This window comes from Taudactylus pleione, unplaced genomic scaffold (assembly GCF_031769625.1).
Source record: "Taudactylus pleione unplaced genomic scaffold, aTauple2 ptg000086l, whole genome shotgun sequence".
NCBI lineage: Eukaryota > Metazoa > Chordata > Amphibia > Anura > Myobatrachidae > Taudactylus > Taudactylus pleione.
Window position 1 is genome coordinate 3,027,833 of NW_028284488.1, and position 26,404 is coordinate 3,054,236.

The window sequence follows — 26,404 nt, forward strand, 5'->3', positions numbered from 1 at the left end:
ACATTGTGGATGTCGATGTGTCACTTGTTGACATCCTGAATGTTTACATTCTGAACATGTTGACATAATGAATGTCAACATTCTGCATGTCGACACATACCACACCCAACTTGGACTGCTTTTAACATGTTGTTGTTGCTTTTCTGCTAACAATAGCGCTGTATGTTATTGATTGCATAGAACTTGGTATAAATAAGTGCTTTCATGCTCGCAGCAGGAGAGGCCTCTGTGTGTCTGGAGGCACACTGTGTCTGCGACAGCTTAGACTTAGAAGGCTAATGGCCGCCAGATCTATATATCAGATATTTCAGATGTTTCTGATTTTGTGCATGAGCGGCAATAAATTTCCCACCTCCAGCCATCAAGATCCACACTCTGTGAACAGACAGTACCATCATACTGTTTAAATATCTAGTTTTCCTGCACTTCACTATATATGCAATAAAACCTCCTGCTTAACCTCATCTGTTGCCTATTGCTCCATCAATTAGGGTTACAACTGATTCAACGTGACACAGGTAGGCTTGCCTTCTATTGCAACCTTGGAGACTAGCATTGTGAACGGAGTCATGATTACATTTTCATTGTTCAAATTGGTGTGGATACTCATCGGACAGCACAGCATACTTGCCGACTATCTAGCTGCTCCTTCCGGGAGGGAGCAGCCAGATCGGCAGAACAGGGGGCGTGGCCCGGCAAAAGGGGGCATGGTCGGGCTGAAGGCAATTTGCGGGTGTGACGGGGCGGGGCCACGCGACCGCATCATTTTGGCCCCACCCCCGCTACACAATGCCGAAAAAAACAGGCATTGTGAAGCAGGAGGCGGGGCCAAAATGACACGAATCGCATCAGCGGCCCCCCGCTGCGTGGGTTTTTCAGGTGGTGGGGGAGACGGGGGATCAGCGGCAGGCGGGAGGCTTGCCTGCCTTTCCGGGGGGGTGGGAGCTGCACCCGTTTATCAGGAGGCTCCCGCCCGAATCGGGAGGGTAGGCAACCCTGCAGCACAGTCTACAACAAGCCTGGTTTACAGCGGACTTAAGGCCTGATTCAGAGATGGACAGTAATGTAATCGCAACTGCATTCGCTCACAAATCGTAGTTGCTAAAATATGCTAATGCCTTCTAAAGCACAGTCGAGCGCAGGGATACCCACTGCTGCCTTCTCATATTCATCCGACGACATGGAACAGTGTAAAAACCAGTACCATCGACGCACATCGGGCAGTCATGCAGCATGTAAGTCTAGTCTGACGAGCTGCAACACTGCGGCTCTCTTGACACGCAGCGAACTCTCCTGCTGTGAAGGCGATCACAATGGCTAATTTATGCACACCCATTAAATGGCGTTTAAATGATCAGACATATCTGCGTTCTTCTAACCACCCCTATTACCTATCCAAACGCTGACTACCTGTCACTTTGCGTGTGTTTCCTGTGTACGAATGTAATCGCAGTGCTGCATTCACGCATGCACAATAGCAAACAATCACTCATTCTACGAAAAGATCAGCATTGTATCCATCTTTGAATCAGGCTCTCAATCTCATCCTGTCTTATGGCCTGATTCATTATGGATCACTATTGCTAAAGCGTGCGCAGATGGCCAATTGTTGCGTATGCATTGCAGGGCACGAAGGCACCACTGAGATCACAGACCACGCAAAGCTATCGCAGAGTGATTGACAGGCAGTGAGCGTTTGGGGGTGGTGACGGGGGGGTGATTGGAGAAACGCAGGCACGCCTGTCTGTTTGAACGCTGTTGCATGGGCGTGCATAATTTAGCCATTGCGATTGCATACGCAACTTGAGCACTCACTGTGTGCAACGAGGTTAGCAATTTCTAAGTAAGCTCAGGGCTGCTGTAATTCTGCATGAGTGGGCGATGGTATTCGATGTTACCAATGTTTATGGAGGTTTGCAAGGTTTTACGGATTTGAGATAGCGGTAGTGGGTGGCTGACAGTGCAACGGCATTGTGATAGCAATCATTGGCATATTTTCGCAGCAGATCTGTGTGCGATTACGGAGCTGCGATTGCAATAGCAATCCTTAATGATACTCAGCTGCTGTGTGTTTACATGTAGTTGCTGGCTGGCATCTGTTCTCTATGTATACACTTTGAGCAGAGATAAATGTGCATGCAGTGTTGTATGCATCTCTGTGGTCGGCTTCCCCCTATCCATATGCTTTGTATCATAGCCATCATCAAAGTCAGTGCCCAATTCCTGGTGTAAAAGATCCATCTGAAGTAGGTGTATTTGTGATTATTAGCCATTATGCATGTGTGAAAGCCAAACTGCTCATGCGCAACAATTGTTTTGCGATTATGCTCGCACAGAGGATTCATTTGCAAAGTGAGTGACCGGTATTCAGCATTTAGGGTAGGTAACGGGAGGTGGCTAGGCAAACACAGGAGTGTCAGAACCATTTAAACTCTGGGCCTGATTCAGAGCCGCTCGTAAGCGGGTGCTCGTTCGCTCCAAGCGATGTTCGCACATCTGCGCATGCGTATGGGTTTTAGTACGCATGCGCGAACCAGTCAGTGCGGTCGAAATTCGTGTGCTCACAGAATAGTGAATGCCTGCTAATTTGAGTGACAGGATGAGGCGTTTGTGGGTGGTAACAGGGGAAGGTGCTTGAAAACGGGGAGTGGAGATCCGAACGCAGACGTGCCAAAAGGTCAAAACGGGCGTTTTAAGGGTGTGCATAATTAACAAAGCAGTGTCATCGACCACGTCAGTTGGGTGTCTTTTAGCCAGAACTGCTCGCATGATTGCGGTAGGAAAATGCAACCGATTAAGCTAATAAATAGCGGAGATGACGTATGATGCGAGCGGCCAGGGGGCGTTTTTTACAAAAAAACGACCGCATGTTTTGTTCGCTCGTTCAGACATAGAGGCGTCAACAGACCGCAAAGAGCGAACAGTCAATTTAAATAGCCAGCCCCTTTTTCTGGACGAGCGAGCGCAAATAGCGTCCGGCTCTGAATCAGGCCCTCTGTTTCTTCGGCATGCATAAATTAGCCATTACAACATCCTTCGCGGTATGAGAGCTCTCAGCGTGTCAGGAGAGATGCAGTGTTTGAGGCAGGTCAGACTTCACTCAGAAGCTGCGTGATTGCATGATCTGTGTCGATGTTCCCGATGTTTACGCTGGTGCACGTCGTCGGACAGTTATGAGAAGGCAGCAGTGGGTGTCCCTATGCTCGGGGGAAGTTTTGGAAGATATTAGCATATTTCGCTAATGTGTTCGGCAAGAGGTCAAAGTTGCGATTGCATTAGCGTAAATCAGGCCCAGTGTGTATGTGTGGGTGGGTGGATTATTTGGGGGAAAACTACACTTAAAGCATGACATATTATAGACAAACATTTTGGTGGGCTGCAAATGCTCACTGGTGATGTCAGTAGGGCCGCCTACAAATGGCAGGCGTCCCCTTCAGGAACGCATCCGTTTGTCCGGCCACCCCCGCACCCCGCCGGCAGCAGGGCTGATGGGCGATGTCGCTAGCGACACATGGGTGCACGCATATCATGTGTACACACTAGACAATGTACCCAATATGTCGCTTCGATCCGTGGGATCAGACATATCATCTAGTGTAACCCTAAATGTCCCTCCTAGTGCCTAACCCTCCAGTAAGTGCATAACCATAACTGTCCCTCATACAGCCTTACCTAAACCTAACCATCCCTCCTAGAGCCTAACCCTCCACTAAGTGCCTAACCCTAACCATAAAAACTAAAACAAAACATGTTACCCATTTTTGTGTCAACCTTTTTCATCCTTGTCACCTTTTTGTACCTGTACATTTTCATCCATGTCGACCTTTTGTACCTGTCAACCTTTTGTCCCTGTCTACCTATTGACTGTCTACTATCTGGTGTCTATCTAGACATTGTCTACCTTTTTAGTGTAGATCTTTTGACTGGAACTCGCAGAGACTTGGGATCTCAGTCACAGATGGCAGGGATCACTTGGGCATCCACAGCGCAGGTTCAGACTCAAGAAGGAACCAGTGGCACCCTGTCCCCTATCTCAACCCAACCCTACATGACGCCTGCAGTACTGACTACACCACTTTAGTTCCGCATTATTAGCACCTCTCAAATGTTGGGTGGGAGCTGCGCCCTTGCCTTCCCCCCCATTCCGGCGCCTATGTGTTCACCATAGCAGGCTGCAGTGCAACTGCTTGCCGGGCAGTCATCATGGCTGTGACTGACTCGGCTGGCAGCTTCACGCAGAGGACAGGGGCACACTATAGTCAGACTCAGCACTGCACCAGGGCCACCATCATGGGGGGACTGCCGGGACTGGATTCCTACCACCCAGAGCCACCTGGAGCTCGGGACAGTTCCCAGAGCTCACCTCAGTGGCTTGCCAGGCCCACAGTCCCTGGCACCCATGTTCGGGTCGGTTCCAGAGGCCCTGTGACAGGGACATGCACAGGGCAGTCAAGTCTTTTATTAAATGCGGTGCACTGTGAAATTAGGAGGGGCAGCTGCCAGCCGGAAGGCAGAATAAGGTAAGTGATTGATGCTGGGGCTGGCTGGTGAAACACATGCTGGGGCTGGCTAGAGACACAGAAGGGTGCAGGCTGGTGATATAAAAGGGGGGCAGGCTGGAGACACAGAAGGGGGGCTGGTTGGAGACAGAAGGGGGGCTGCCTGGTGACATAAAAGGGGTATATGCTGGAGACAAAGAAGGGGTGCTGGCTCGGGAGACAGAAGGGTTGGTGGCTGGGGAGACAGAATGGGTGCTGGCTGGGGAGTCAGAATGGGGCTGCCAGGAGACACTGTAGGGCTGGACATGCAGAAAAATGGGGGAAGAGGGGGCCCTACCACTGGGTAATTAATCCCAGTAGTCGATGCAGAGGGGTCAGATATGCATGTGCTGAGCTTGTATTAGAGAAGTCCATCACATGCTCCTCTGATCCATGGAGATCAGCAGCAGCACAGCCTCATGGGAGTGACTCATTGTAAGGCTGTGACTGCTGCTCTGCTGGCTGCCTGATACTGCTGTGGCTTCTGGTGAGTACACTGTGTGGGCACTACAGTGTGGCATGTGTGGGCACTACAGTGTGGCATAATGTGTGGGCACTAGTGTGGCATAATGTGTGGTTATTACAGTATGGCATAATGTGGGAGTCACTACAGTGTTGTACAATGTAGATGCACTCTAGTGTGGCATAATGTGTGGGCACTACAGTGTGGCATAATGTGTGGGCACTACAGTATGGTATGTGTGGGCACTACAGTGTGGCATGTGTGGGCACTACAGTGTGGCATAATGTGGGGGATACTAGTATGGCATGAGGGACCCTACAGTGTGGTATGATGTACATGCACTACACTGTGGCTTAATATTGGGGGCATTACAGTGTGGCATAATGTTTGCACATGTGTAAGGGTCTCATTTACCCACAACTGGGCAGCATTGAAAGGGTAACTGGTTGGCTCACAACTACTTCTCTGACTCCTCCATGCTTACCACTACCTCCCTAACCCCTCCATACTCATCACTACCTATCTGCACTACCCCCAACACCTCCTTACCAAACACTACCTCCCTGACCCCTCCACACTCACCACAAACCTTCTGTACTCAGGCTCGGTCTGGTTGCCAGGGGCCAGGTAAATCCCCGATGGGAGCTACTGCTTCAGAGCTCTGCCCACTATCATTAGTGGGCGGGGCCCATGCAGGTTTGGGTTTCATTGGTGGGCAGTGCCCGTGCAGTACTATGTGTAGCAGAGGCACAAGCTGTTACATACATGGTGACAGAGCCTGCAGGGGAGGTCCCTGCAGCTCTGACAATCTCCGGATCTCTGGTGCATTACAGGTTGTAGCTGAGGCACCGGCTGCTACACAAGTGACCTAGCTGCTGTCCTAGGTGGGACTAGGGGGTGACTGGTGGGACACGGGAGCATGATTGTGCTGCCGGTGCTTAATGCATATTGCTGATGTATTACTCACTGCACAAATGTTGACAGAGCCTCCTCTTTCTTCTCCCACCCCCTCCCTCTAATCTCCTCACCTCCTTCACCCTCTACTTCGGAGTTCTGTAATACCCAGAGTCTGAGACAACTTCAAATAAAGGTAAGTGTCTGGGGAGGGAAAAAGGGGAGTGAAAGTGTATGTCATTGTCATTTGTAGGGGGGAGTGTAAGTGTATGTTATTTGTGGGCAGGGGTGGGTGGGTGTGTGAGTGTGTATTAATGACATTTGTGGGCAGGGGAGTGCAAGTTTGTATTATTGTCATTTATGAACAGAGGGGTGTAAGTATGTATTATTGTAATTTGTGGCCAGGGGGATGTAACTGTGTATTATTGTCATTGTGGGCAGGAGGGGGAGTGTAAGTGTATATTATTGTTTGTGGGAGGGGTGGGTATATTGAAGTTATCAGCAAGGGGGTGGGTGTAAAGTGAATATAATCTCATAATCCCAAGTACATTCATGTAATGTGCCTTTTCCTTACTTTCTCCCCATGCTCTGGCCTGGTCCTTCCATAGCTGTGGTCATTACTCACCCTCTTCACCACCTGAAGCACCTTCTCCTTCACGGCCTTCCTCCAAGGACTATTCCAATCCTCCCAGGTACCTCACCCAGGGGTCTATTCATGTACATCTGCATTATAGAATTGTTACTTATAACTATAAGGGTCACCTTAGCGGCAGCAGGGAAGGAACAGGAGGGGGCGCTGGCAATTCATATGGAGGTGACCCGGCCTATGCATACGCCAGGTCACCTTACTTAAAGGCTGCAGGGGAAGGTACAAGGGGGGGCGGGGGCAATCCGGATGGAGGACCTGACATATACATATACCGTTTCGCCTAGCGGGACAGGTGTAGGAAGGGGAGGCACTGGGTCAGCCATAATTCGCAAGCCAGCACTGCAGGAGGTGACCCGGGATATGCATATACCCAGGGCACCTCTGATTGGCTGCTGGCTCAGAAGGGGCGGAGACAACAGGGAGAAGGCAGGAAGACAGCCGTTTTCGCTGTTCTCTCATAATAGCACTGCTAACGCCATCCTGAGATGGCGAATGCAGTGCTAAGCAGAGGAACAGAAAGATAAGCTTTCTGTTCCTTTATAAATCGCACTCACCGTACATATGTATGGTAATGTGATACACACATGAGCAGGTGCACCTAGCCTGCTCTATAAATTGCTCGAAGCAGAGAACTGCCATGTTTTCAGCTAAACAGGACACGTCACTGCTTCACGAATAGATCCCTCCAGTGTGCTTTTATTGTTTTTGTGCATTTGTCATCCCTACATTCTCCATTGAATTAATACTGTACACCAGGGGTATTCAAAATGTGGCCTACCAGTTGCTGTGGAACAAAACATCCCAGCATGCCCTGCCACAGTTTTAGCATACCCTAATAGCAAACATGCTGGGATATTTAGTTCTACAGCAGGTTGAGAGCTGCATGTTGAATACCCCTGCTGTACTATCTCACCTCTTCACTGCCACTGGGCCTGATTCAGACCCGGTTGCAAGCACAGTGCGCTCACAACTGGGTCGATGGTGGGCCAGTGCGCATGCGCACGACGGAGCCGGATAGCGATAGGCAATCCGTCGCTCCAGGTCTCGCACCAAAGGGTGCGTGTTGTCGATGTTGAGTGACAACATGCCCCCTTTGGTGGGCGGGCCAGGGGGGTGGCTGCCCAGACGGAGGCGTTCCCATGTGAGGCGTTCCCATTTAGGGGTGGCCCCACTGACATCACAAGTGATGTCAGTGGGAGAGCTTTCGGCTCTGTTAGAGCCGAAAGCTCTCTGGGGCTGGCGGCCATGAGACCCTACCACAAGGGTCTCGTCGCAATCCCAATGGTCGCGATGGTCTTGACCATCGCGGCCATCATCCTGGCCGCCCACATTAGCTGTGGTTGGTCACCCACAGCTATGCGAGCGGCCAGGAGTCCGCTCCATAAAAAAAAAAAAAGACGCCTATGATTCAGAGCGAGCGAGCACTCTGTCAGAGCGTCCGGCTTTGAATCAGGGCCACTGTCCTAACATTGAATTGCCACTGTATTGTTGCTTTTCTGTAACCTATCACTTCTCTGTCTCCTCCTCATTCCTGAAGCCTGATGTCAGTTTCCTTGTTTACTCTCCCATTGTCTTCTCCGTCTTCAAAAACCATAGTCACCCCTAACCATGATCCTCCTCCTATGACCCCATCCTCTACAGTCTTATATATTATTATCCAGTCCTATTACAGTATTTTCTTGCATTTACTAATATCACACAATTGTATTTACTATTCCACCACTTTTTGACTCATGTTTTTTTTCATGTTTTCTCCCACCAGAGAGGAATAGTGTGTGTGTGTTAGAGAAAGAGGTACAGTGTATGTATGTGGGAGAGGCTTAGGGGTAAATTTACTAAAGTGAGAGTTTTTAGAAGTGAGTTTTAAAAGTGATGTTGCCCATAGCAACCAATCAGATTCTAGATATTATCTTCTAGAAGGTGCTAGTTAAATGTTAGGTAGAATCTGATTGGTTGCTTTGGGCAAGATCACTTCTAAAACTCACTTCGCAAAACTCTCACTTTAGTAAATTTACCCCTTAGTGTGTGTTTGCGTGAGAGGCACAGTGTGCGTCAGTGTGTGAGGGAGCCATATAGTGTGTTTCATTGACTGTGAGAGGCACAGAGGGTATATATTATTATTAGACAAGAGTGGGCACAGGTTATTATTATTAGACTAAAGAGACACAGATTATATTTATCACACTAAATTTATTAGACTAAATCGGGCACAGTGTTGTGTCTAAGACTCTGAGAATACATAATATTATGCCGTGTCATTTGTACTATGGTCATACCCCTAATGTTGATGAGTACACCATTTCAGTGGGCCCTGCTGCTGCTTATGCCCCAACCCGACACTGTCTGCACTAGCCCCCAGACCACTCCTCGGGGCCGGCTCCAGGGGTCGGAGCACCCTTTGCCGGCCCTTAACAAGGTGACCAAAATTGGGGGTGTGGCCTAATTACCATAGGCCACGGCCTTATGTGACGTTATTTGGCAGCATGCCCGCATGGCACGTCTCCAAATAACGTCAGGCTGGGGGTAAAGCCCAACCCTCCGTCACTGGCTGGGCTTCCAGCCCTCTCCCGTCAGTGAATGGATGGCACGCGCATGCGCGCGGCATCCATTCACACTCCGGGGATCCGGCACAGTTGCACAGCTGCGGCGGTGGGTGTCCCCAACCTCCTGATTTGACCACCCTCGGGCCACTTCGGCCTATGGGCTTCTATCTGCAACTCCCCCTGAAAGGGATTAAATCGGATCCCTCCCGGCACCCAGGGCCTCATTCAGAGGCGGTCGTAGGATGCAAGCAGTCGCTCAGAAACAGGGCGGCCGCTTGCATCCTGAACGGCCGTCTCCATGTCGGTCATTAGGCTGTGGGTTAACACCCACAGCTCTAACGACCGCTAAGGGAGATGGTCGCTATGGTCAAGACCACCGCGACCATCGGAGCTTACGAGGAGACCCTAGGGTAGGGTTTCGTCAACCTTAAGCCCCAGGGACGCCCACAAAACGGCAAGCGTTCCGGAAGGAACGCCTCCGTTTGGCCAGGCACGCCCCCTGCCCGCCCAGCAAACGGAGAGAGCTGTCAATCAACATCGACAGCTCGCTCCGTCTGCTTCGAGCCCGCTAACGACGGGTGATCCGTCGTTAGCGGGGGCTCGCGCATGCGCATGACGGAGCCATCTCGGGGGCTCGCGCATGCCCTGTGGACCAACATCGAGTCGGTTGCGAGCGCTCAGCGCTCGCGACCGACTCTGAATAAGGTCCCCAGTGTGGTGCCTGCGTCACTTGACGCATGTGAAGAGGGACTTCTGCTTCATAAACCGGAAGTCCTTCTATCTTAAAGGACAGCTCTTACCGGGAGAGCTGTCCTTAATAATTTTTTTCAATGGAATTAATAAACACTGTTATGCTTGTGATGAGTGGCAGGATGCATCGCATTCAAAATATCATGCATCCCGCCCAGGGAGATGTAAAAAGTAAGAATATTCAAGGTTTGGTCAGAGGTCAGAAGCTGTTGTAATTAACAAAAATTGTGAAACCAGTTTAGAGCAGATACACTGATATATCACCTAGCATTGAAAGCGGTCTGATTGATGCAGTCCAAACAAAGACATTATATAAAATATATTAGTTACAGATTATGCTATCAATCACAGTAAAGTTAACATTGAAACATACACCCGATTTGGATGTAATTACCCTCAACTTAAATCTGAAAGTCTGCAGTTAAAGCGCATCTTGTTTGTTTCATTTCAAAACCATTGTGGTGGTGGTGAATAGAGGCCAAAATCTGAAAATTCTGTCAATGTCCCAATATTTATGGACCTGACTGTATGTTGTATTAATTTAGTAATTGAAGAAGCGAGTGGATGAAGGAGTTATGTAACAATTTCCAGAAAAATTACTTTTTTTAATGAATGAAGGTGTTATGACCTAGGGATCATAGTAACAATATTACAGTATTTAAAACTAGCTGGGGTACCCGGCGTTGCATGAGTTGAAGACTGGACCCCTGAAGTACACCTGCAGCCTTTGTTTAAATTGTCATCGCCTATAACCCCATTCCGTTGATCCTGAAAAGGACCCCACTGTTTGCTAACATGTGTCACGATCTGGTGCAAGTGTTCCTCTGTGGAGGATGGTGAGCCGGGGGGTTCAGGAGACTATGGGAGTGACTGGACTAGGTCTCCTAGTTGCGGCCGAAACCAGCTTTGGCTAGTCCTGCACAGAGGCGCAGAGTCTAACTCACTTGGTGGTTTTCTCCAGTGACCCCTCCAATTGGGATTTGTTTTTCGCCGCACCAAGTGAGCAGGTCGCGGCCCTCTGGACAGGTACCTGGGATTGGCAGAAGACCAGAAACTATATACAATGCTAGAACACTTTAGGTGAACAGAATGCTAGAAAACAGGGGAAGAGTCTGGATACTAGAACTTAGGCATGGACTGGAAATAGTTAAATATCCAGGTGCTGATTAGCACAGAAAACACAAACATATACTGGGGATTGCACAGACAAGAGCAGAGTGGACTCAGGGAATATATTGGGAATGCTCGAAATGTGGGTGATGACTGCACAGACAAGACACAGAGAGAAGTGGACACAGGCACATGTAGTAATCCCAGTCGCAGGCTTGCTTGGAAACACAGGAAAATGTACAGGAACTGCAACAGATTTTGGAACTGATTAGCAAAGTGAGACACAGAGAGAAGACAGGCATATACTGGGAAAGCTAGAAATGCTGGTACTGGACAAAGGCAAATACTGGGAGAGCTAGAAATGCTGGTACTGGATAAAGGCAAAATACTGGGAGAGCTAGAAATGCTGGTACTGGACAAATGCAAAGTACTGGGAGAGCTAGAAATGGTGGTACTGGACAAAGGCAAATACTGGGAGAGTGCTGGGAGGTCCAGGTGTGAGCTAACTAGTAATTAGCACAGTGAGACACAGAGAGAAGACAGGCATAAATACAAAGACACACAGGAAAGAGATATATAAATACTGTGAGAGAGCTAAAATCTCAGACTAAGGGTTAGCATGGAAGCTAATACAGGAAACTGGAGAACTGTGAGCAGGCTGAAGCAACTCTCTGAAGGAATAGCACAGAGTAACACTGGTGAGTATCACAAGTCACTGCAACAGCGAAGTTGAACAGCTGTTACTTGTTCCTGGAGTCAGACTAAAATACCCCTGGGTGGCTGATCATTGGATCAGAGTATCAGCTGAGTGAGCACAGGACTATCATTGGGAGAGACTAGTCAAGTGATATGAGCCAGCTTGGCTACTCCCGTGCCCGGCACCCCGGAAACCAGGACGCATGCACGGAAGCCCTAGCGGACCCCAGGGAGAATACTCAGTCACCACTCACCTCCACTCCCAGCATCTGGACATCTAAGCCAAAGGACACCAGCACAGAGGTGAGTAGCGGCCGATCCCAGGCCGCATCCTGACAACATGCATGCAAACAGTGGTGTATTTGCCGTAGGAACAAAATATATATCAGATGGCGCTGTCTGACAGCTGCTGGTTCAAGGAGGATGTCACTCTCCTAGCTAATAGAAAACCACAAATAATGAAAGAACCTGCGCTACAGATAACATTCATAGACCATAATAAACAAACAATGATGTGGGTGTGAATATATCACTAGGCTTGAATTAATTTAAGAGATAGCTTCAAAAATCTCAAGTATATAAGACATGAATACTACTAATAAATAGATAAATGTAAGGCTTGACTGACGGTATAAATATATAATTTAATATGCATGTTTAATCATGCCAATAAGAACACAATAGTGCACAAATAATTCAATAAAACAAAATCATACGATTAGAAGATGAATTGATGAAGAATAAAAATCAAATGGATAAAAGTCACAAGGGTAGGGATGGGAAAACTCAGTCCATGGGCCAGTAATAATAGTCAATGATACTCCTCAAGGGATGGAATCCGGAATAATGTCCAGCTATATTGTAAATAATTACCAACTTGAAGGAGGCAAAGGTCCTGACGAGTAGGTGAAATACCCACAGATGGTGAGGAACCTGAGGCACCGTAGTTGGAGAAATGGAAGAAGCCGGTCCAGAATCCACAAGCCACGATGAGGTTTCCAATACTTGAATGCAAGCCACATGCGATGGGGGGGCTAGACGCGTTTCCCTGCGGAAAACCCGCAGCTTCTTCAATAGCATATCCCCTTCAGTAAAAACCATGGGTTTAAATTTAAATACCCTTTTCTTAATGAGAAATGTGCAACAGCTGTGTTAAAATAATTAACCTGTCAGTCAAGCCATATACATAAATCTATTAGTCTCCTTTTTCATATAGCGGAGATTAACACATACATTTATTTATTTAAATCATTATGTTACTTTAATTAGAAATATAAATAGTGTATACATACTTTTTCTATAAAATACATAGCGATGGTCAGTCACGTGATCCAATTGTCCAAAGACCACGTGTCCTAATCACACCTATCAACCAAGAGCTCCCCGTTATAGATCATGCGACACAAACATGTATGGTCGTGTGGATACCACCAACACAACACATGTCATGTGATAGGAAATACGCAACGCATCACGGATCGCGCGACATAAACAAGTATGGTCGCGTGGATACTACCAACACAAGACATGTCACGTGATAGGAAATATGTAACGCATCACTCATCACGTGATATGGTCCAACCATATAGGGGAGCAGAGTACTGGCATATCGTCATGTGTTATATAACCGAAAAACACGTGACCCTCTTTATCATGTGATATTGAAGGTCACATGATAATTAGATATCACATCAATATTTCCATTCTACGCTATAAAATACATATTTTTGTAATTTATTATTTAATTTTCACATCCAGTAACATGTCCCAATAATACATGTGATTGGAATCATTCCAAGAAACATGTAGACTAAATAACATGCTATGCACATAGTGGGTGAATATTATTGAGAGTCACATGATAAAGGCATATAAAGGCATATAGATAAAAAATAATAACTCATAATAAATAATATTGAAAATAATAAGAATAAGAATAATAACAGATAAATAAATAAATAATAAAAATATAAATAATAATGATAAGTAATAAATTTATTTATTTAATTTATTAAGAATCAAACATCTTCCCTATAATTATAACAACATGTAAAATGCATCTACATTCTGTTTGTCTAGTGCGCATGTGCACGAGGGAGCCGGCTCCTTCGTGCGCATGCGTGAGACCCGCTAAGACCGACAGCGCTGGTCGTAGCGGGCCTCTTTCCAAAGGGGGCGAGCTGTCGATGTTGATTGACAGCTCGCCCCGTTTGGAAGGCAGGCGGGGGGGGTGGCAGCCCAAACGGAGGCGTTGCCATGGGAACGCCTGACGTTTGGGGGAGGCCCCACTGACATCACTAGTGATGTCAGTGGAGAGCTTCCGGCTCTGACAGAGTCAGAAGCTCTCCGGGGCTTACGACAAGTGAGATCTCGTCGTAAGCCCCGATGGTCGCTTTGGTCAATGACCATCGCGACCATCACTCTAGCGGTCGTTAGAGCTGTGGGTGTTAACCCACAGCCTAACGACCGCAACAGAGGCGGGCGGTCAGGATGCAAGCGGCCGCCCAGTTTCTGAGCGACCGCTTGCATCCTCCGACCGCCTCTGAATGAGGCCCATAGTCTCTCTCTATATTATTTGAAGGTGCATAATAGCAATCCAGAATCATTGAAAATTGTAGGCCTTGAACAAATAAAGGTCACCCAAAGGGGTGGAGATAGATTTAAGAGAATCTGCCGTCAAGAAGTCTTCTGGATGTTCAAAATCAACTCTCTACATCCAGATAGCCTGAATGAAGCGGTTGAACTTAACTCTTTTCTATAATCACGAGACATCTGGATAGGTAGATAGGGACCCCATCACCTATGCGTTGTGATTGAGTTTTTGGGTGTCTTCATTTTATTTAATATATTTCTACTGATCTCTCCTATAATAATTCATTTTATTTCACCCTTATTAGTCTTAGATATACACTTGTTTAGGCCTAGTTGGATGATATCATTCAAAGGCAGCAATTTATTTAGAATGTAGAGGCATTTTACATGTTGTTATAATTATAGGGAAGATGTTTGATTCTTAATAAATTAAATAAATGTATTATTATTATTTATATTTTTATTATTTATTTATCTGTTATTATTATTATTTTCAATATTATTTATTATGAGTTATTATTTTTTATCTATATGCCTTTATATGCCTTTATCATGTGACTCTCAATAATATTCCCCCACTATGTGCATAGGATGTTATTTAGTCTACATGTTTCTTGGAATGATTCCAATCACATGTATTATTGGGACATGTTACTGGATGTGAAAAATAAATAATAAATTACAAAAATATGTATTTTATAGCGTGGAACGGAAATATTGATGTGATATCTAATTATCATGTGACCTTCAATATCACATGATAAAGAGGGTCACGTGTTTTTCGGTTATATAACACGTGACGATATGCCAGTACTCTGCTCCCCTATATGGTTGGACCATATTACATGATGAGTGATGCGTTACGTATTTACTATCACGTGACATGTGTTGTGTTGGTGGTATCCACGCGACCATACTTTTTTGTGTCACGCGATCCGTGATGAGTGATGCGTTGCGTATTTCCTATCACGTGACATGTGTTGTGTTGGTGGTATCCATGCGACCATACTTGTTTGTGTCGCGTGATCTATGATGGGGAGCTCTTGGTTGATAGGTGTGATTAGGACACGTGGTCTTTGGACAATTGGATCACGTGACTGACCATCGCTATGTATTTTATAGAAAAAGTATGTATACACTATATATATTTCTAATTAAAGTAACATAATGATTTAAATAAATAAATGTATGTGTTAATCTCTGCTATATGAAAAAGGAGACTAATAGATTTCTGTATATGGCTTGACTGACAGGTTAATTATTTTAACACAGCTGTTGCACATTTCTCATTAAGAAAAGGGTATTTAAACCCATGGTTTTTACTGAAGGGGATATGCTATTGAGGAAGCTGCGGGTTTACCGCAGGGAAACGCGTCTAGCCGCCCATCGCATGTGGCTTACATTCAACTATTGGAAACCTTGTCGTGGCTTGTGGATTCCGGACCGGCTTCTTCCATTTCTCCAACTACGGTGCCTCAGGTTCCTCACCATCTGTGGGTACTTCACCTACTAGTCAGGACCTTTGCCTCCTTCAAGTTGGTAATTATTTACAATATAGCTGGACATTATTCCGGATTCCATCCCTTGAGGAGTATCATTGACTATTATTACTGGCCCATGGACTGAGTCTTCCCATCCCTACCCTTGTGACTTTTATCCATTTGATTTTTATTCTTCATCAATTCATCTTCTAATCGTATGATTTTGTTTTATTGAATTATTTGTGCACTATTGTGTTCTTATTGGCATGATTAAACATGCATATTAAATGATATATTTATACCGTCAGTCAAGCCTTACATTTATCTATTTATTAGTAGTATTCATGTCTTATATACTTGAGATTTGTGAAGCTATCTCTTAAATTAACTCAAGCCTAGTGATATATTCACACCCACATATTGTTTATTTATTATGGTCTATGAATGTTATCTGTAGCGCAGGTTCTTTCATTATTTGGTGTAACTGCCGTGGATGCAAGGAGTGCAGCTGCTATGGTGCTCGAACTTCCTCTGTGGCCAACTGCTCCCCCTGCACCGAGTCACACACACAAGGTGGGCCGGTCCAGTCAGGGCCGTCATGAGGTGCCCGGGTGTCAGCGATGTTGATTTGGTGCTTGCCCCTGGCGCAGTGGCAGGCAGTCATGAAAAGGCAGTGCCACTGAACGGGGCCAGATTCAAATTGTGCCGATGCTGTCTGTCCATGTCTGCAGCTGCCTGCCGATTCGCCAGCTATAATTAGCTGGCAGCGCGGCCTAAATCCACACCTGTTGGCTGCTGATGGCACACAGGGGAGGCGAGAGGCTGCTGGAGCAATATAAGGAGGTGAGTTGCTGGGTTGGAGGTATAATGTGCAAGGGACACTATTGTGTGGAAGTATGTGTTATATGGTGCACTACTTCTATGTGGCATAATCTGTAAAGGGCATTACTATGTGGTATAATGTGTAAGGGGCATTACTGTGTGGAATAATGTACAGTATAAGGATCACCTACTACTGCGTGGCATAATGTGTATGTGGTACTACTGTGTGACATAACCTGCATGGGGTCTGTGTGGGGGCAATTGTATGTGTTTGTATGGGGCCCTTTTAAGATCTTGCTATATGGTCCACAAAGTTCTAGTTAAGGCCCCCATACATCAGCAATTTCAAAACCACAATTGTACAATTTGAAGATTTATTGCCCGATCTTAGGATTTCCCAATCGAGCAATCTGCGCCCATACATTACAGATCTTTTTCAGTGATTTGCAGATCAATTGCAGAAAACACAGATCGGACAATCCTGAAAGGCCCATCATTTTACTGGTAACGGTCTGCAAATCTGCTGATCATGGCCATACACTAGCAATCTACAGCCCCAAACGATCTGTGAAATCCAACATTTTGAACAATCAGATTTAACAATTCCAATCACTTTTTGGTTGCAATCTGCGATCTGTGAAGCCCATACATTGCAGATTTTTATACACAATCGATTGCAAATTGCACGATTGCTGCAATCCATCTCTGATGTATGGGGGCCTTTACACCCTTGCATGCAAACACAGAGGCTCTGGATTTAATATGACCGTGTATGAGTCTTCAAGCTTAAGGCCCCCATACATCAGCAATCGATTGTGGCAATTCTGCAATTTGCAATCGATTGTGTATAAAAATCTACAATGTATGGGCTTCACAGATCACAGAATGCAACCAAAAAGTGATTGAAATTGTTAAATCAGATTGTCCAACATATTGGATTTCACAGATCGATTGGGGCTGTAAATTACTAGTAAAATGATGGGCCTTTCAAGATTGGCAGATCTGTGTTTGCTGCAATCGATCTGCAAATCACTGAAAAGATCTGTAGTGTATGGGTGCAGATTGCTAGATTGGGAAATCTGAAGATCGGGCAATAAATCTTCAAATTGTTCAATTGTGGTTTTCATATTGCTGATATATGGGGACCTTTACTCAGACTTAAAAGAATACTCACAGGTTTTTGGCAGACTGCCAATTTCCACTGGAGCCAGCCCTGGAATCTGTGTCATTTGAGAGTGTTTCCATTTTAGGGCTTGTGCGAGAATGTTTGCCCCTGACGAAGTTCAAATCTAGGCAAAAACCTAATCCTGGTCAAACTACACTACCATGCCAAATTTTGTGGAGCTAGGTCCAAAACTGTGGCCGTGCATAAAGGACAAATTGACAGACACGCTTTCTCACTTAAAAATAATCTAAATAGCGCCAATCTATAGAAAATTAAACTTAAGATGTTACTAAGATAGTAAGCTTGCGGGCAGGGCCTTCCTACCTATATATCTGTCTGTTAATACCCAGTTTTGTTCTATGAATGTTTCCAATTGTAAAGCGCAACAGAATATGCTGCGCTATATAAGAAACTGTTAATAAATAAATAATTCTAAGGAGATTCTTGATAACCAATATAATGCATCAATAGCAAAAACAAGGGCGAAGGAGGAAAGAGTATTAGGTCTGCAGCTCCTCTGATAAAGGGTGTCTGTATCACCTTTGCTAATTTGAGAGGAAAAAAAAGGGGGAGAAATCAGGGTGTGCTGACCATGTCTCTCTCAGAATAAAAAGTCAAGAGCATATACAAATAACAATTTATTCAATCATATATTCATAAATACATGTCACTGTAAGCCCAGCCTGGTGTGGTTGCATCTGATGCGACCAGGCCTTGCAGGTGGTTAAATGTTACAAAGTTATTAGTCTGCAGTGTATGCTTAGCAAATCTCTTGGGTATGACAAATTACAGCCTCTAAACCTGACTTCTGGTTGTTCCTGTTCCTGGTATATTGCTTGAGTTTTTCAAGCTGTTGAATAAGGTTGTCCACTTGGTCATTGGTTATATTGGGGTCTTTACCACAGTTTGTACTCCGCAGATCCACTTGGACAGTATCAAGCAACTTGTTCAGCCAATCTTGATTGTAGTTTTTCCATGCCCCATTAAACAAGTCATTGATTTTTTCCTCAACCCACTGAAAAAGCTCCACATTCTCTGTAATCTTCAGCACAATGGTCAGCTCTTTCTTTTTGTCTCTCAGTTCCTTTATATTGGTATATCCTTTCTCCCCAAATGTATTTCCACACAAGCTGAAATAATGTTAAACAGGAATGTTAGCCTAACAAGCATTTTTCATACATTGTATGTTTCCAAAATGTTTAACTCCCGAATGAACAGTATATGTTTACAAAGTACCCCCTAATGTCTACAAACTTTTTTTTAATTAAGTATATTTAATGGAAAAAATTGCATGTAGAGAAATAAACAAAAGCACAAAAGAATTAATACATATGGTTAGCACACAAACATTGTTAACAACAGAATACTGTACAATGCAAGGAGAAAGGAAATATGACTTTTTCTGCGGCACTCATATAGTTTCTAAGTAATTATTGTTAAAAAAACATAACTTTTATTTTTCTAAAACAATTTGTATATACAAAAAACACACCACATATATAACATTTACTAAACTGAAAAGTCAGGAGGTAAATTATTGTCCTTCTGACTATATTGTTGAGTTTAAGAACACTACCATCTGAGGTTAATCCTTCTTTTGTTAAAAATAACATAGATTTAAGGTTCCATAGTAATGGTTAATTTACTAAAAAATAATCTTTAAAGATTTGTACACATCCACAGGACCCCAATAAATTTAGGAAGCAAAAATATTACTACGTAAGGTAAAAACAGAATACAGAAAGACAGTGATACAAATATCTACATGGCAACAAGATAGCAAAAATATGTCTAAAGAGACATAAATACAAATAGGCATCCTCAAAAAATAACTCCATACACATAAACAATTGCAGAAGAAGCATCATCGAGGCGGCAGGGCATCCACAAGTCAACAACTTGAGAATTAACAACGAGATGACCCTTAAGTTCAGAGCATATCAGGTTGATTGCCAAAGGGACCAGATTCTATAAATTTGCACTTAGGGGTATACTTACTAAAGGTCGATTTTAATCATTTTTTATCGGTTGAAAATCGATCAACATCAATGTTGTATTTCTGGGGCTAAATCACATATTTACTAATACTTAAATAAATAAATCAAAAATTGTCTGTTAGTAAATGTGTGATTTAGCCACAGAAACACATCATTGATGTTGATTTAAAATTGATGAAAATCAATCGATTAAAATTGACATTTAGTAATTAAACCCCTTAGTCTACATGAACCGTTCGTGAGACACAGTGAAACTGACCAAGCCTATCCAGGAGTAAAGAGTGAGGGCCTGTGGAGCGATCCAAATCCTAGCAATGCACACTTTAGCTAGGGTAAAGCGAACAATAACATAAGTTTGTAAATGATTCAGCACACCAGCAAGGCCCAGATTGAAACTACATTGCCCTAGAGGGGACAAATGCATCCTTATCCCAGAATTGGCCACACATCCCATTATACTGGACCAAAAGGAGCAACCATAGGGCAAGACCAGAGGAAATGCCAGTAGCCAGCATCGGACTCACGGAGTTGAGGACAGGAGGTGGAAGCCACAGCCCATAAAAACAGCTACTCAACGGAGCCAAATGCCTTGGCGGCATCCTAAGAAACCACCAAGGCCCACATGTTGCAGCTGAAGATAGGAGTAAAGACGTATGACATTAGTAATAGTGGATTTCCCAGGCATAAATCCAGTTTGATCATGATGAATAATCTTCAGTATAACTTTACTTAAACGAATAGCCAGAATTTTAGCAAGTATTTTAACATCTGTAGACAGCAGGAAAATAGGACAGTAGGAGTCTGGGTAAGCCAGGTCCTTACCAGGCTTTGGGAGGACCACTATCAAGGCCTCTGCCATAGAAGGAGGCAAAGAGCCGATAGCAGAGTGGTCATTAAATTTCTCCAAAAGCTTAAGGACAAAGAACGCCAAATACGTCTTATAAAGTTCTATAGGGAGTCCGTCCACTGCAGGAGCAGCCCAGGAAAATATTTAATGGCATCCTCTACCTCCTTTAATGAGTTACGGTTGTTCAGAAATTCATGACTGGCAGGTTACAAAGAAGGTAGGGAGATGTGATCCGGGGAAGAGGCCTAATGACTATAATGAGCCTCGGAAGCATAAACATAGATAAAGTAATTATATGGGTAGCAGCATCTGCACCATTCAGCATATGCACAGTCAGAAAAGTAACCCTATCATGAGCTATATAGGACAGAAACTTATCAGTTCTATAAGCCTGTATGTAGTGATCATACGCAGAAAAGAGGAGCTACGCTTGGATTTATCAAGAAGACAATTAGTCCAATCTCTATGAACAATAAGCCATTCAATTCTGTCAGTAGCCAGCCTGAAAATATACTTTTCTTCATGTCCCGGCTTCTCTGTTCCAATTCTATCTCCTGCTTTTTATAAAAATTCTTGATCTGAGCCACCCTAGAAATTAATTGCCCTATAGAAAAGTCTTAAACACATCCCACAGCAAAGGGGCGCACAGCAAAAATGTCTGCATTGAAACCCTCCCAAGCAACCAACAATTCAGAAGCTGCTCCCATCTTCCAGAAGGAAGCGCCTCTAGGGAAATATAAATCAAAGACTAACAGAGTGGAGTGGCCCAAAACACCCCAGGACAAGTAACAAACTACTGATACAATAATAAAGAATGGGAGACCAACCTCATATCTATTCAAGAAAATATATGATGAGATGAAGAGAAGCAGGAATAGCACCACACCCCTGGATTCTTATACTGCCAGGCATTCACCAGCAACATCTCAGAAAAAAAGATGCGAAAAAGAGGAAGAACCAGCACGCAGGGAGGGATGTGGGTTCTCCCATCATCATCCAATACAGTATTCAAATCACCTACACGCATTACCGGGCCAAGGGAAGATCAGACAAAAATTTGCAGGCCTTGGCAAGAACCTCATAGCTATCGGGTGGATATATAAATACAGCTAGTAAGACAAAGGAGAAGGCATGTATAGAGCCACTAAGAAAAATAAATCATCCAAAATGGTCCAACTGAACCATATGACAGACAAAACTCATGGATTTACTAATAAGAATAGACACTCCACAAGAGTGGGTGTGGAAAGTGGAATGAAAGGACCAGCGCACCGAAGACCTTTTAAGGGACAAGATTCTTCTTCCCGTCACAATACCAGGATTCTGGGCTTTAACAGAAGAAAAACCAAAGACCTCTTAACTTTATCATTAAGGCCACATACATTCCACGATAAGACCCTTAACAGATATAATAGCATAGGAAAAAAGTAAATCAGGATAACTGATGCCCACACAGTATTAAAACAACAAAAAGATGGAACCCTTAGGCGTCCCACCACAAACAGAAAATATATGCACTACAACCATATCATTATAAGAAAAATAACAAAACAACAATTTCCCACAGCTCCCACCTATGCCTAATCCAGGCTTGCCTACCCTCCCGATTTGGCCGGGAGCCTCCCGAATTTCGGGTGCCGCTCCCGGCCCCCCGGAAAGGCAGACAAGCCTCCCGGAAGCCGGCATCCCTCCCTACCCCCACAGAGTTAATATCAAAACCCCCGCAGCGGGGCGAATGGGGGCAGAGCCGCGCTGAATCGTGTCATCAAGGCCACAATGCCGAAAATAACGGTATTGTGAAGAGGGGGAGGGGCCACAATGACGCGATCATGCGGCTCTGCCCCCAAATGTGATGTCACGGCTGGGCACACCCTCCGCTGTTAGCTGACAATCAGCTCCCTCCCGGAAGGAGGGAACTGATTGTCGGCAAGTATGGCCTAATCCCTAAACAAAAAATAAAACCCTTGCAACCCACTAAAAAACAGTGAATAATTACAGAGGGGTATCACATATCGGGGTCCAGGTCTCCATTACCAGGTGCTGCAGTGTCACCCTACAAACATCGGTGTCCTCACTGGCCACCTGTGGCATTCCTGAGACCTGTGGTCACTTGTCTGTAAGTGTAGTTGGTGTTCCACTCCCGGCAGTTCCTGCTGTTCTACATCATATCACTTGATCCATTCTGCCTATCCAACTCCCAGCACTTCGGTCACATGTCTCACCCAGCCTATCAGCCCTCAGGGTGCCCTATTTAAACCAGGAACTGCTGACTGCTCATTGCCAGAACAACATCTTTCACTAAGGATCAGTACCCTGGCTCCTGATTCAGTACTCCAGTATTGCTTTGTAGCATTCTGCTACAGTGCTATCCAGAAAACCTGCTCCAGTATTTGCTACACAAGTAGTGTGTTCCTGCACACCTGCTCCACATTCTGCCAAACATTCTGCCTCAGTGTGTTTCACCATTTTTCTCTAGTACAATCCAGCAATGATGAATAGCATAATTAAGCCATCCAGCTTCATTCACATAACAGCACATACAGCTAGCCCAAGGGACCCAGACCCAAATAAACAAACCCCTAGTGCAGTGACAAAGGGGGAGCACCCGCTGTAGTATGCTCTAAGGACATGGCACAGTCAGCCCAGTACAGGGAAAACAATAAACAAGAACTGACACAGCCTGCAAAACCTTCACACAAACTAGAATGATAGAGGAAATGCCTACAAACTTTTATGGAGCATTACATAATGAGCCTTATTTAGTGTTGAACACAGGACCTTTTTATTGCATAAAATACAAATGTTCTGCTAATCTGTGTGTGTCACTGGTTTTGAAACTTGGGAATAACATGTGCTTTGACCTTGGCAAATGCACCAATAAAAACAGAATTACATACGCACAAGAGCATGAAAGTTTTTTTTTTTCGTGGGTGGTTTCTCAATTATGTCAGACAGGTTGACATTTTGGCTCCCCAAAATTTTTCTCCTGAGAAAATTTTAACTTTACACTTTCCAATTAGTTAGTTCCTCACTCTTACTCACAGTACATACACACCAGGTAGATTAGATAGATGAGACACAAATGTGCAAGACACATTTTAATGATAAAGAAAAAAAGGTTAAAGTAAGAATTCTAATGATAACAAATGAACCTACTGTAGCTCCTTCAGTGAATTATTATTTTGCAGGTGTTCTACCATGCCATATGTGTCTTCAATATTGTTGTCATAGAACGTTAGCATACGCAGGCTCCTGTTGCGACCCAGAGCTTTCCAGAGAGTCTGCGCCCCAACAGACCCCAGCTGATTTGTTCCCAACCTGCAACAATGTACAGGGGTAAAACATATGTAATGATTCAACTGCTCTAATTTAGCTGCAATTACATCACCACTGCAAAACAAACTTTGGAACAGTGGGCCCGATTCAGACCCGCTCGCTAGGAAGCGTTTGCATGCAGACTGCCGATGTTTGCATTGTGCGCATGCATCGCAGTGCGCGTGCACGGACCAGTCCGAGCGATAGGGAAGCGTTTGCTCGCAGCGCATAGACTGCCCAGCTAAGTGAGTGACAGGGGAAGCCGTTTGTGGGTAGTGACAGGGGTTGGTCTTTGAAAACGGGCGAGTGGAGGTGCGAACGCAGGCGTGCCTGAGCATCTCAACGCTGTTTCAGAGGCGTGCATAATTAAGACACCATAGTTAAGACATCATAGTACACGTCACTTGCTTGTATTTAACACTGAAGTGCTCACAGTGCTTGTGGTAGGGTATAGTCAACCACAAGCGCTTGGTTCGCTTCCGATGGACCTCGATGTACCGATGGTTGTATACACATCCTGGAGATGATGTGCGCAAGTAGGCATCTTAAGACAGGCTGGTGGGCGTCTGCATACACAGAGCGATCGCACGCCAAGACATAGTGGGTGTGCCAGTGCCTTGGCATGCGATCACTTGCCTTGCTGAAAATTGCTTACGCATCTAGCGTGCGAACGCATCTAGTGAGCGGGTCTGAATCAAGCCCAGTGTCACATTGTTTTTAAATACAACCAAGAACCAATGAGATGTGATCATTTTATACATTATTCACTGAATGTAAAACATTTTACTTGTATTATACTGCAAAAAGTATTATATAAGTAAGACAACCAACCATTGTAGTAATTGAAGAGGTGAGTAGATGAGGGTGTAATGGAACAATTTTCTGAAAAATTACTTTTTTGTAGTGGATGAAGGTGTTATGATCTAGGGATCATAATAACAATGTTATTTTAAATGTTAGTAGTCTATTTACTTATAGAATTTGGTGCTATGTCCAATTCTTAAGTCAGTTTTTAGTCTAATAATTCATCTTTAACTGTAAATATCTCAGTTTCTGCTAAACGTAACCAGGGGTGTATCTAGGAATCTGAGCACGTCTGGCAAAGTAAGGGACGGGCGCCCCCTCCCCTAAGTCCTCAGTGGCCTCTGGAAGTATGCGCCGGCTGTGAAGGGCAGTCAATTAGGGGCGACCACATAGCCTCCCCTGATTGGCTCCCGCTCTGCGAGCCATGATTGGAGTACAGCCAGCACCAAATTCAAAATGCAGCCGGTTGCCCTTGATTGGCTTGCAGATGGCACCAAATTTAAATAGATGCCCACAGCCACGGATTGAAGACTGGATCCTGAAGTACGTATAACAAGAATAAAGCCACCGGCAGTGCAAAATATGACCACAAAATATATGTACACTGGTTAAGTGTTATGTACGTGTTTTTCTACCTCTGGGGTAGGCCCTTTTATGATCTTGCTATATGCTCACAAAGGTCTAGTTACGCCCTTACATGGAAACACAGAGGGCTGACTAATATATATGGACTAACTCTGGATTTAATATGAACTTGCATGTCATAAAGTTTGCTTAAACTGTGAGGTTAAAAGGATACTTTTGTAGCTTTCACACTTCCACTGGAGCCAGCCCCGGAACCTGTGCAATTTAAGAGTGTCCTCATTTTTAGGGATTGTGTGAAGGTGTGTGGCCCTAACAAAGTTCAAACCTAGGCAAAAAACTAATCCTGGTCAAACTACACCACCATGCCAAATTTGGTGGAGCTAGGTCCAAAGCTCTGGCTCTGCATAAAGGACAAACAGACAGCCAGACGCTTTGTCGCTTATTATATAAATATGTTTTACACAAAACACAGGCTTTACAAGTATGAATACTTACTCAAGCTTTTCAATAACACATCCATGTTCTTCAAGCTCTTCTCCTAAAAGTGTTGCTGTCTTTTCAGTAAGGTTGTTGCAGCTCAGCCTAAAACAATATTATTAGCATAAATAAATGATCATTCATTTTCAGTCGACTATTAGTAGTATGACTAGTAAGACATTTCTTTGGAAGACTAAGCATTTCAACTAATACACTGATATAAATGTGGAGTAATCTTTAAAAGGTTTTTGTGTATATTATTACCCTTTAGATTACAGTGTGGATGAAGATTCCTTCTGGACTATGGACCTCATTCAGACCCACTCGCAAGCGCACATCGCTCGCAAGCGGGTTGATAGTCCCCCACTGCGCATGCACCGCCTCCAGCGTGCCCATGCGCGAGACCCATCCAGCGCCGGCAGCTCCATCGGTACGGGTCTCGCTACAAGACAGGGCGGCTGTCGATGTTGATTGACAGCTCGCCCCGTTTTGTAGGCGAGGAGGGGGGGTGGCAGCACAAACGCAGGCATTCCCTTAGGAACGCCTGGCATTTGTGGGCGGCCCTACTGACATCACTCGTGATGTCAGTTGTGGACTTCCTGCTCTATTAGAGCAGGGAGTTCACTCGCGCTTGCGAGAGCTGAGACCCTACCACAGGGTCTCCTCGCAAGCCCGA

At 44.9% G+C, this 26,404-nt stretch overlaps 1 protein-coding gene across 3 annotated transcripts in view; it reads right to left on the reverse strand.

The window, feature by feature from the left end:
- Window positions 1-18,326: 18,326 nt before the first annotated feature.
- LOC148529108 (uncharacterized) overlaps window positions 18,327-26,404 on the reverse strand; it is a 40,413-nt gene continuing 32,335 nt past the window's right edge. For all 3 annotated transcript variants that reach the window (XM_088468665.1, XM_088468666.1, XM_088468664.1), the window contains 3 exons: window positions 25,747-25,833; window positions 23,704-23,865; window positions 18,327-18,833 (listed from right to left, as the gene is read on the reverse strand). In XM_088468665.1, the coding sequence (XP_088324791.1) occupies window positions 18,464-18,833; window positions 23,704-23,865; window positions 25,747-25,833 (619 nt within the window). In that variant the 3' untranslated portion in view covers window positions 18,327-18,463. The remainder of the gene's footprint in view (window positions 18,834-23,703; window positions 23,866-25,746; window positions 25,834-26,404) is intronic.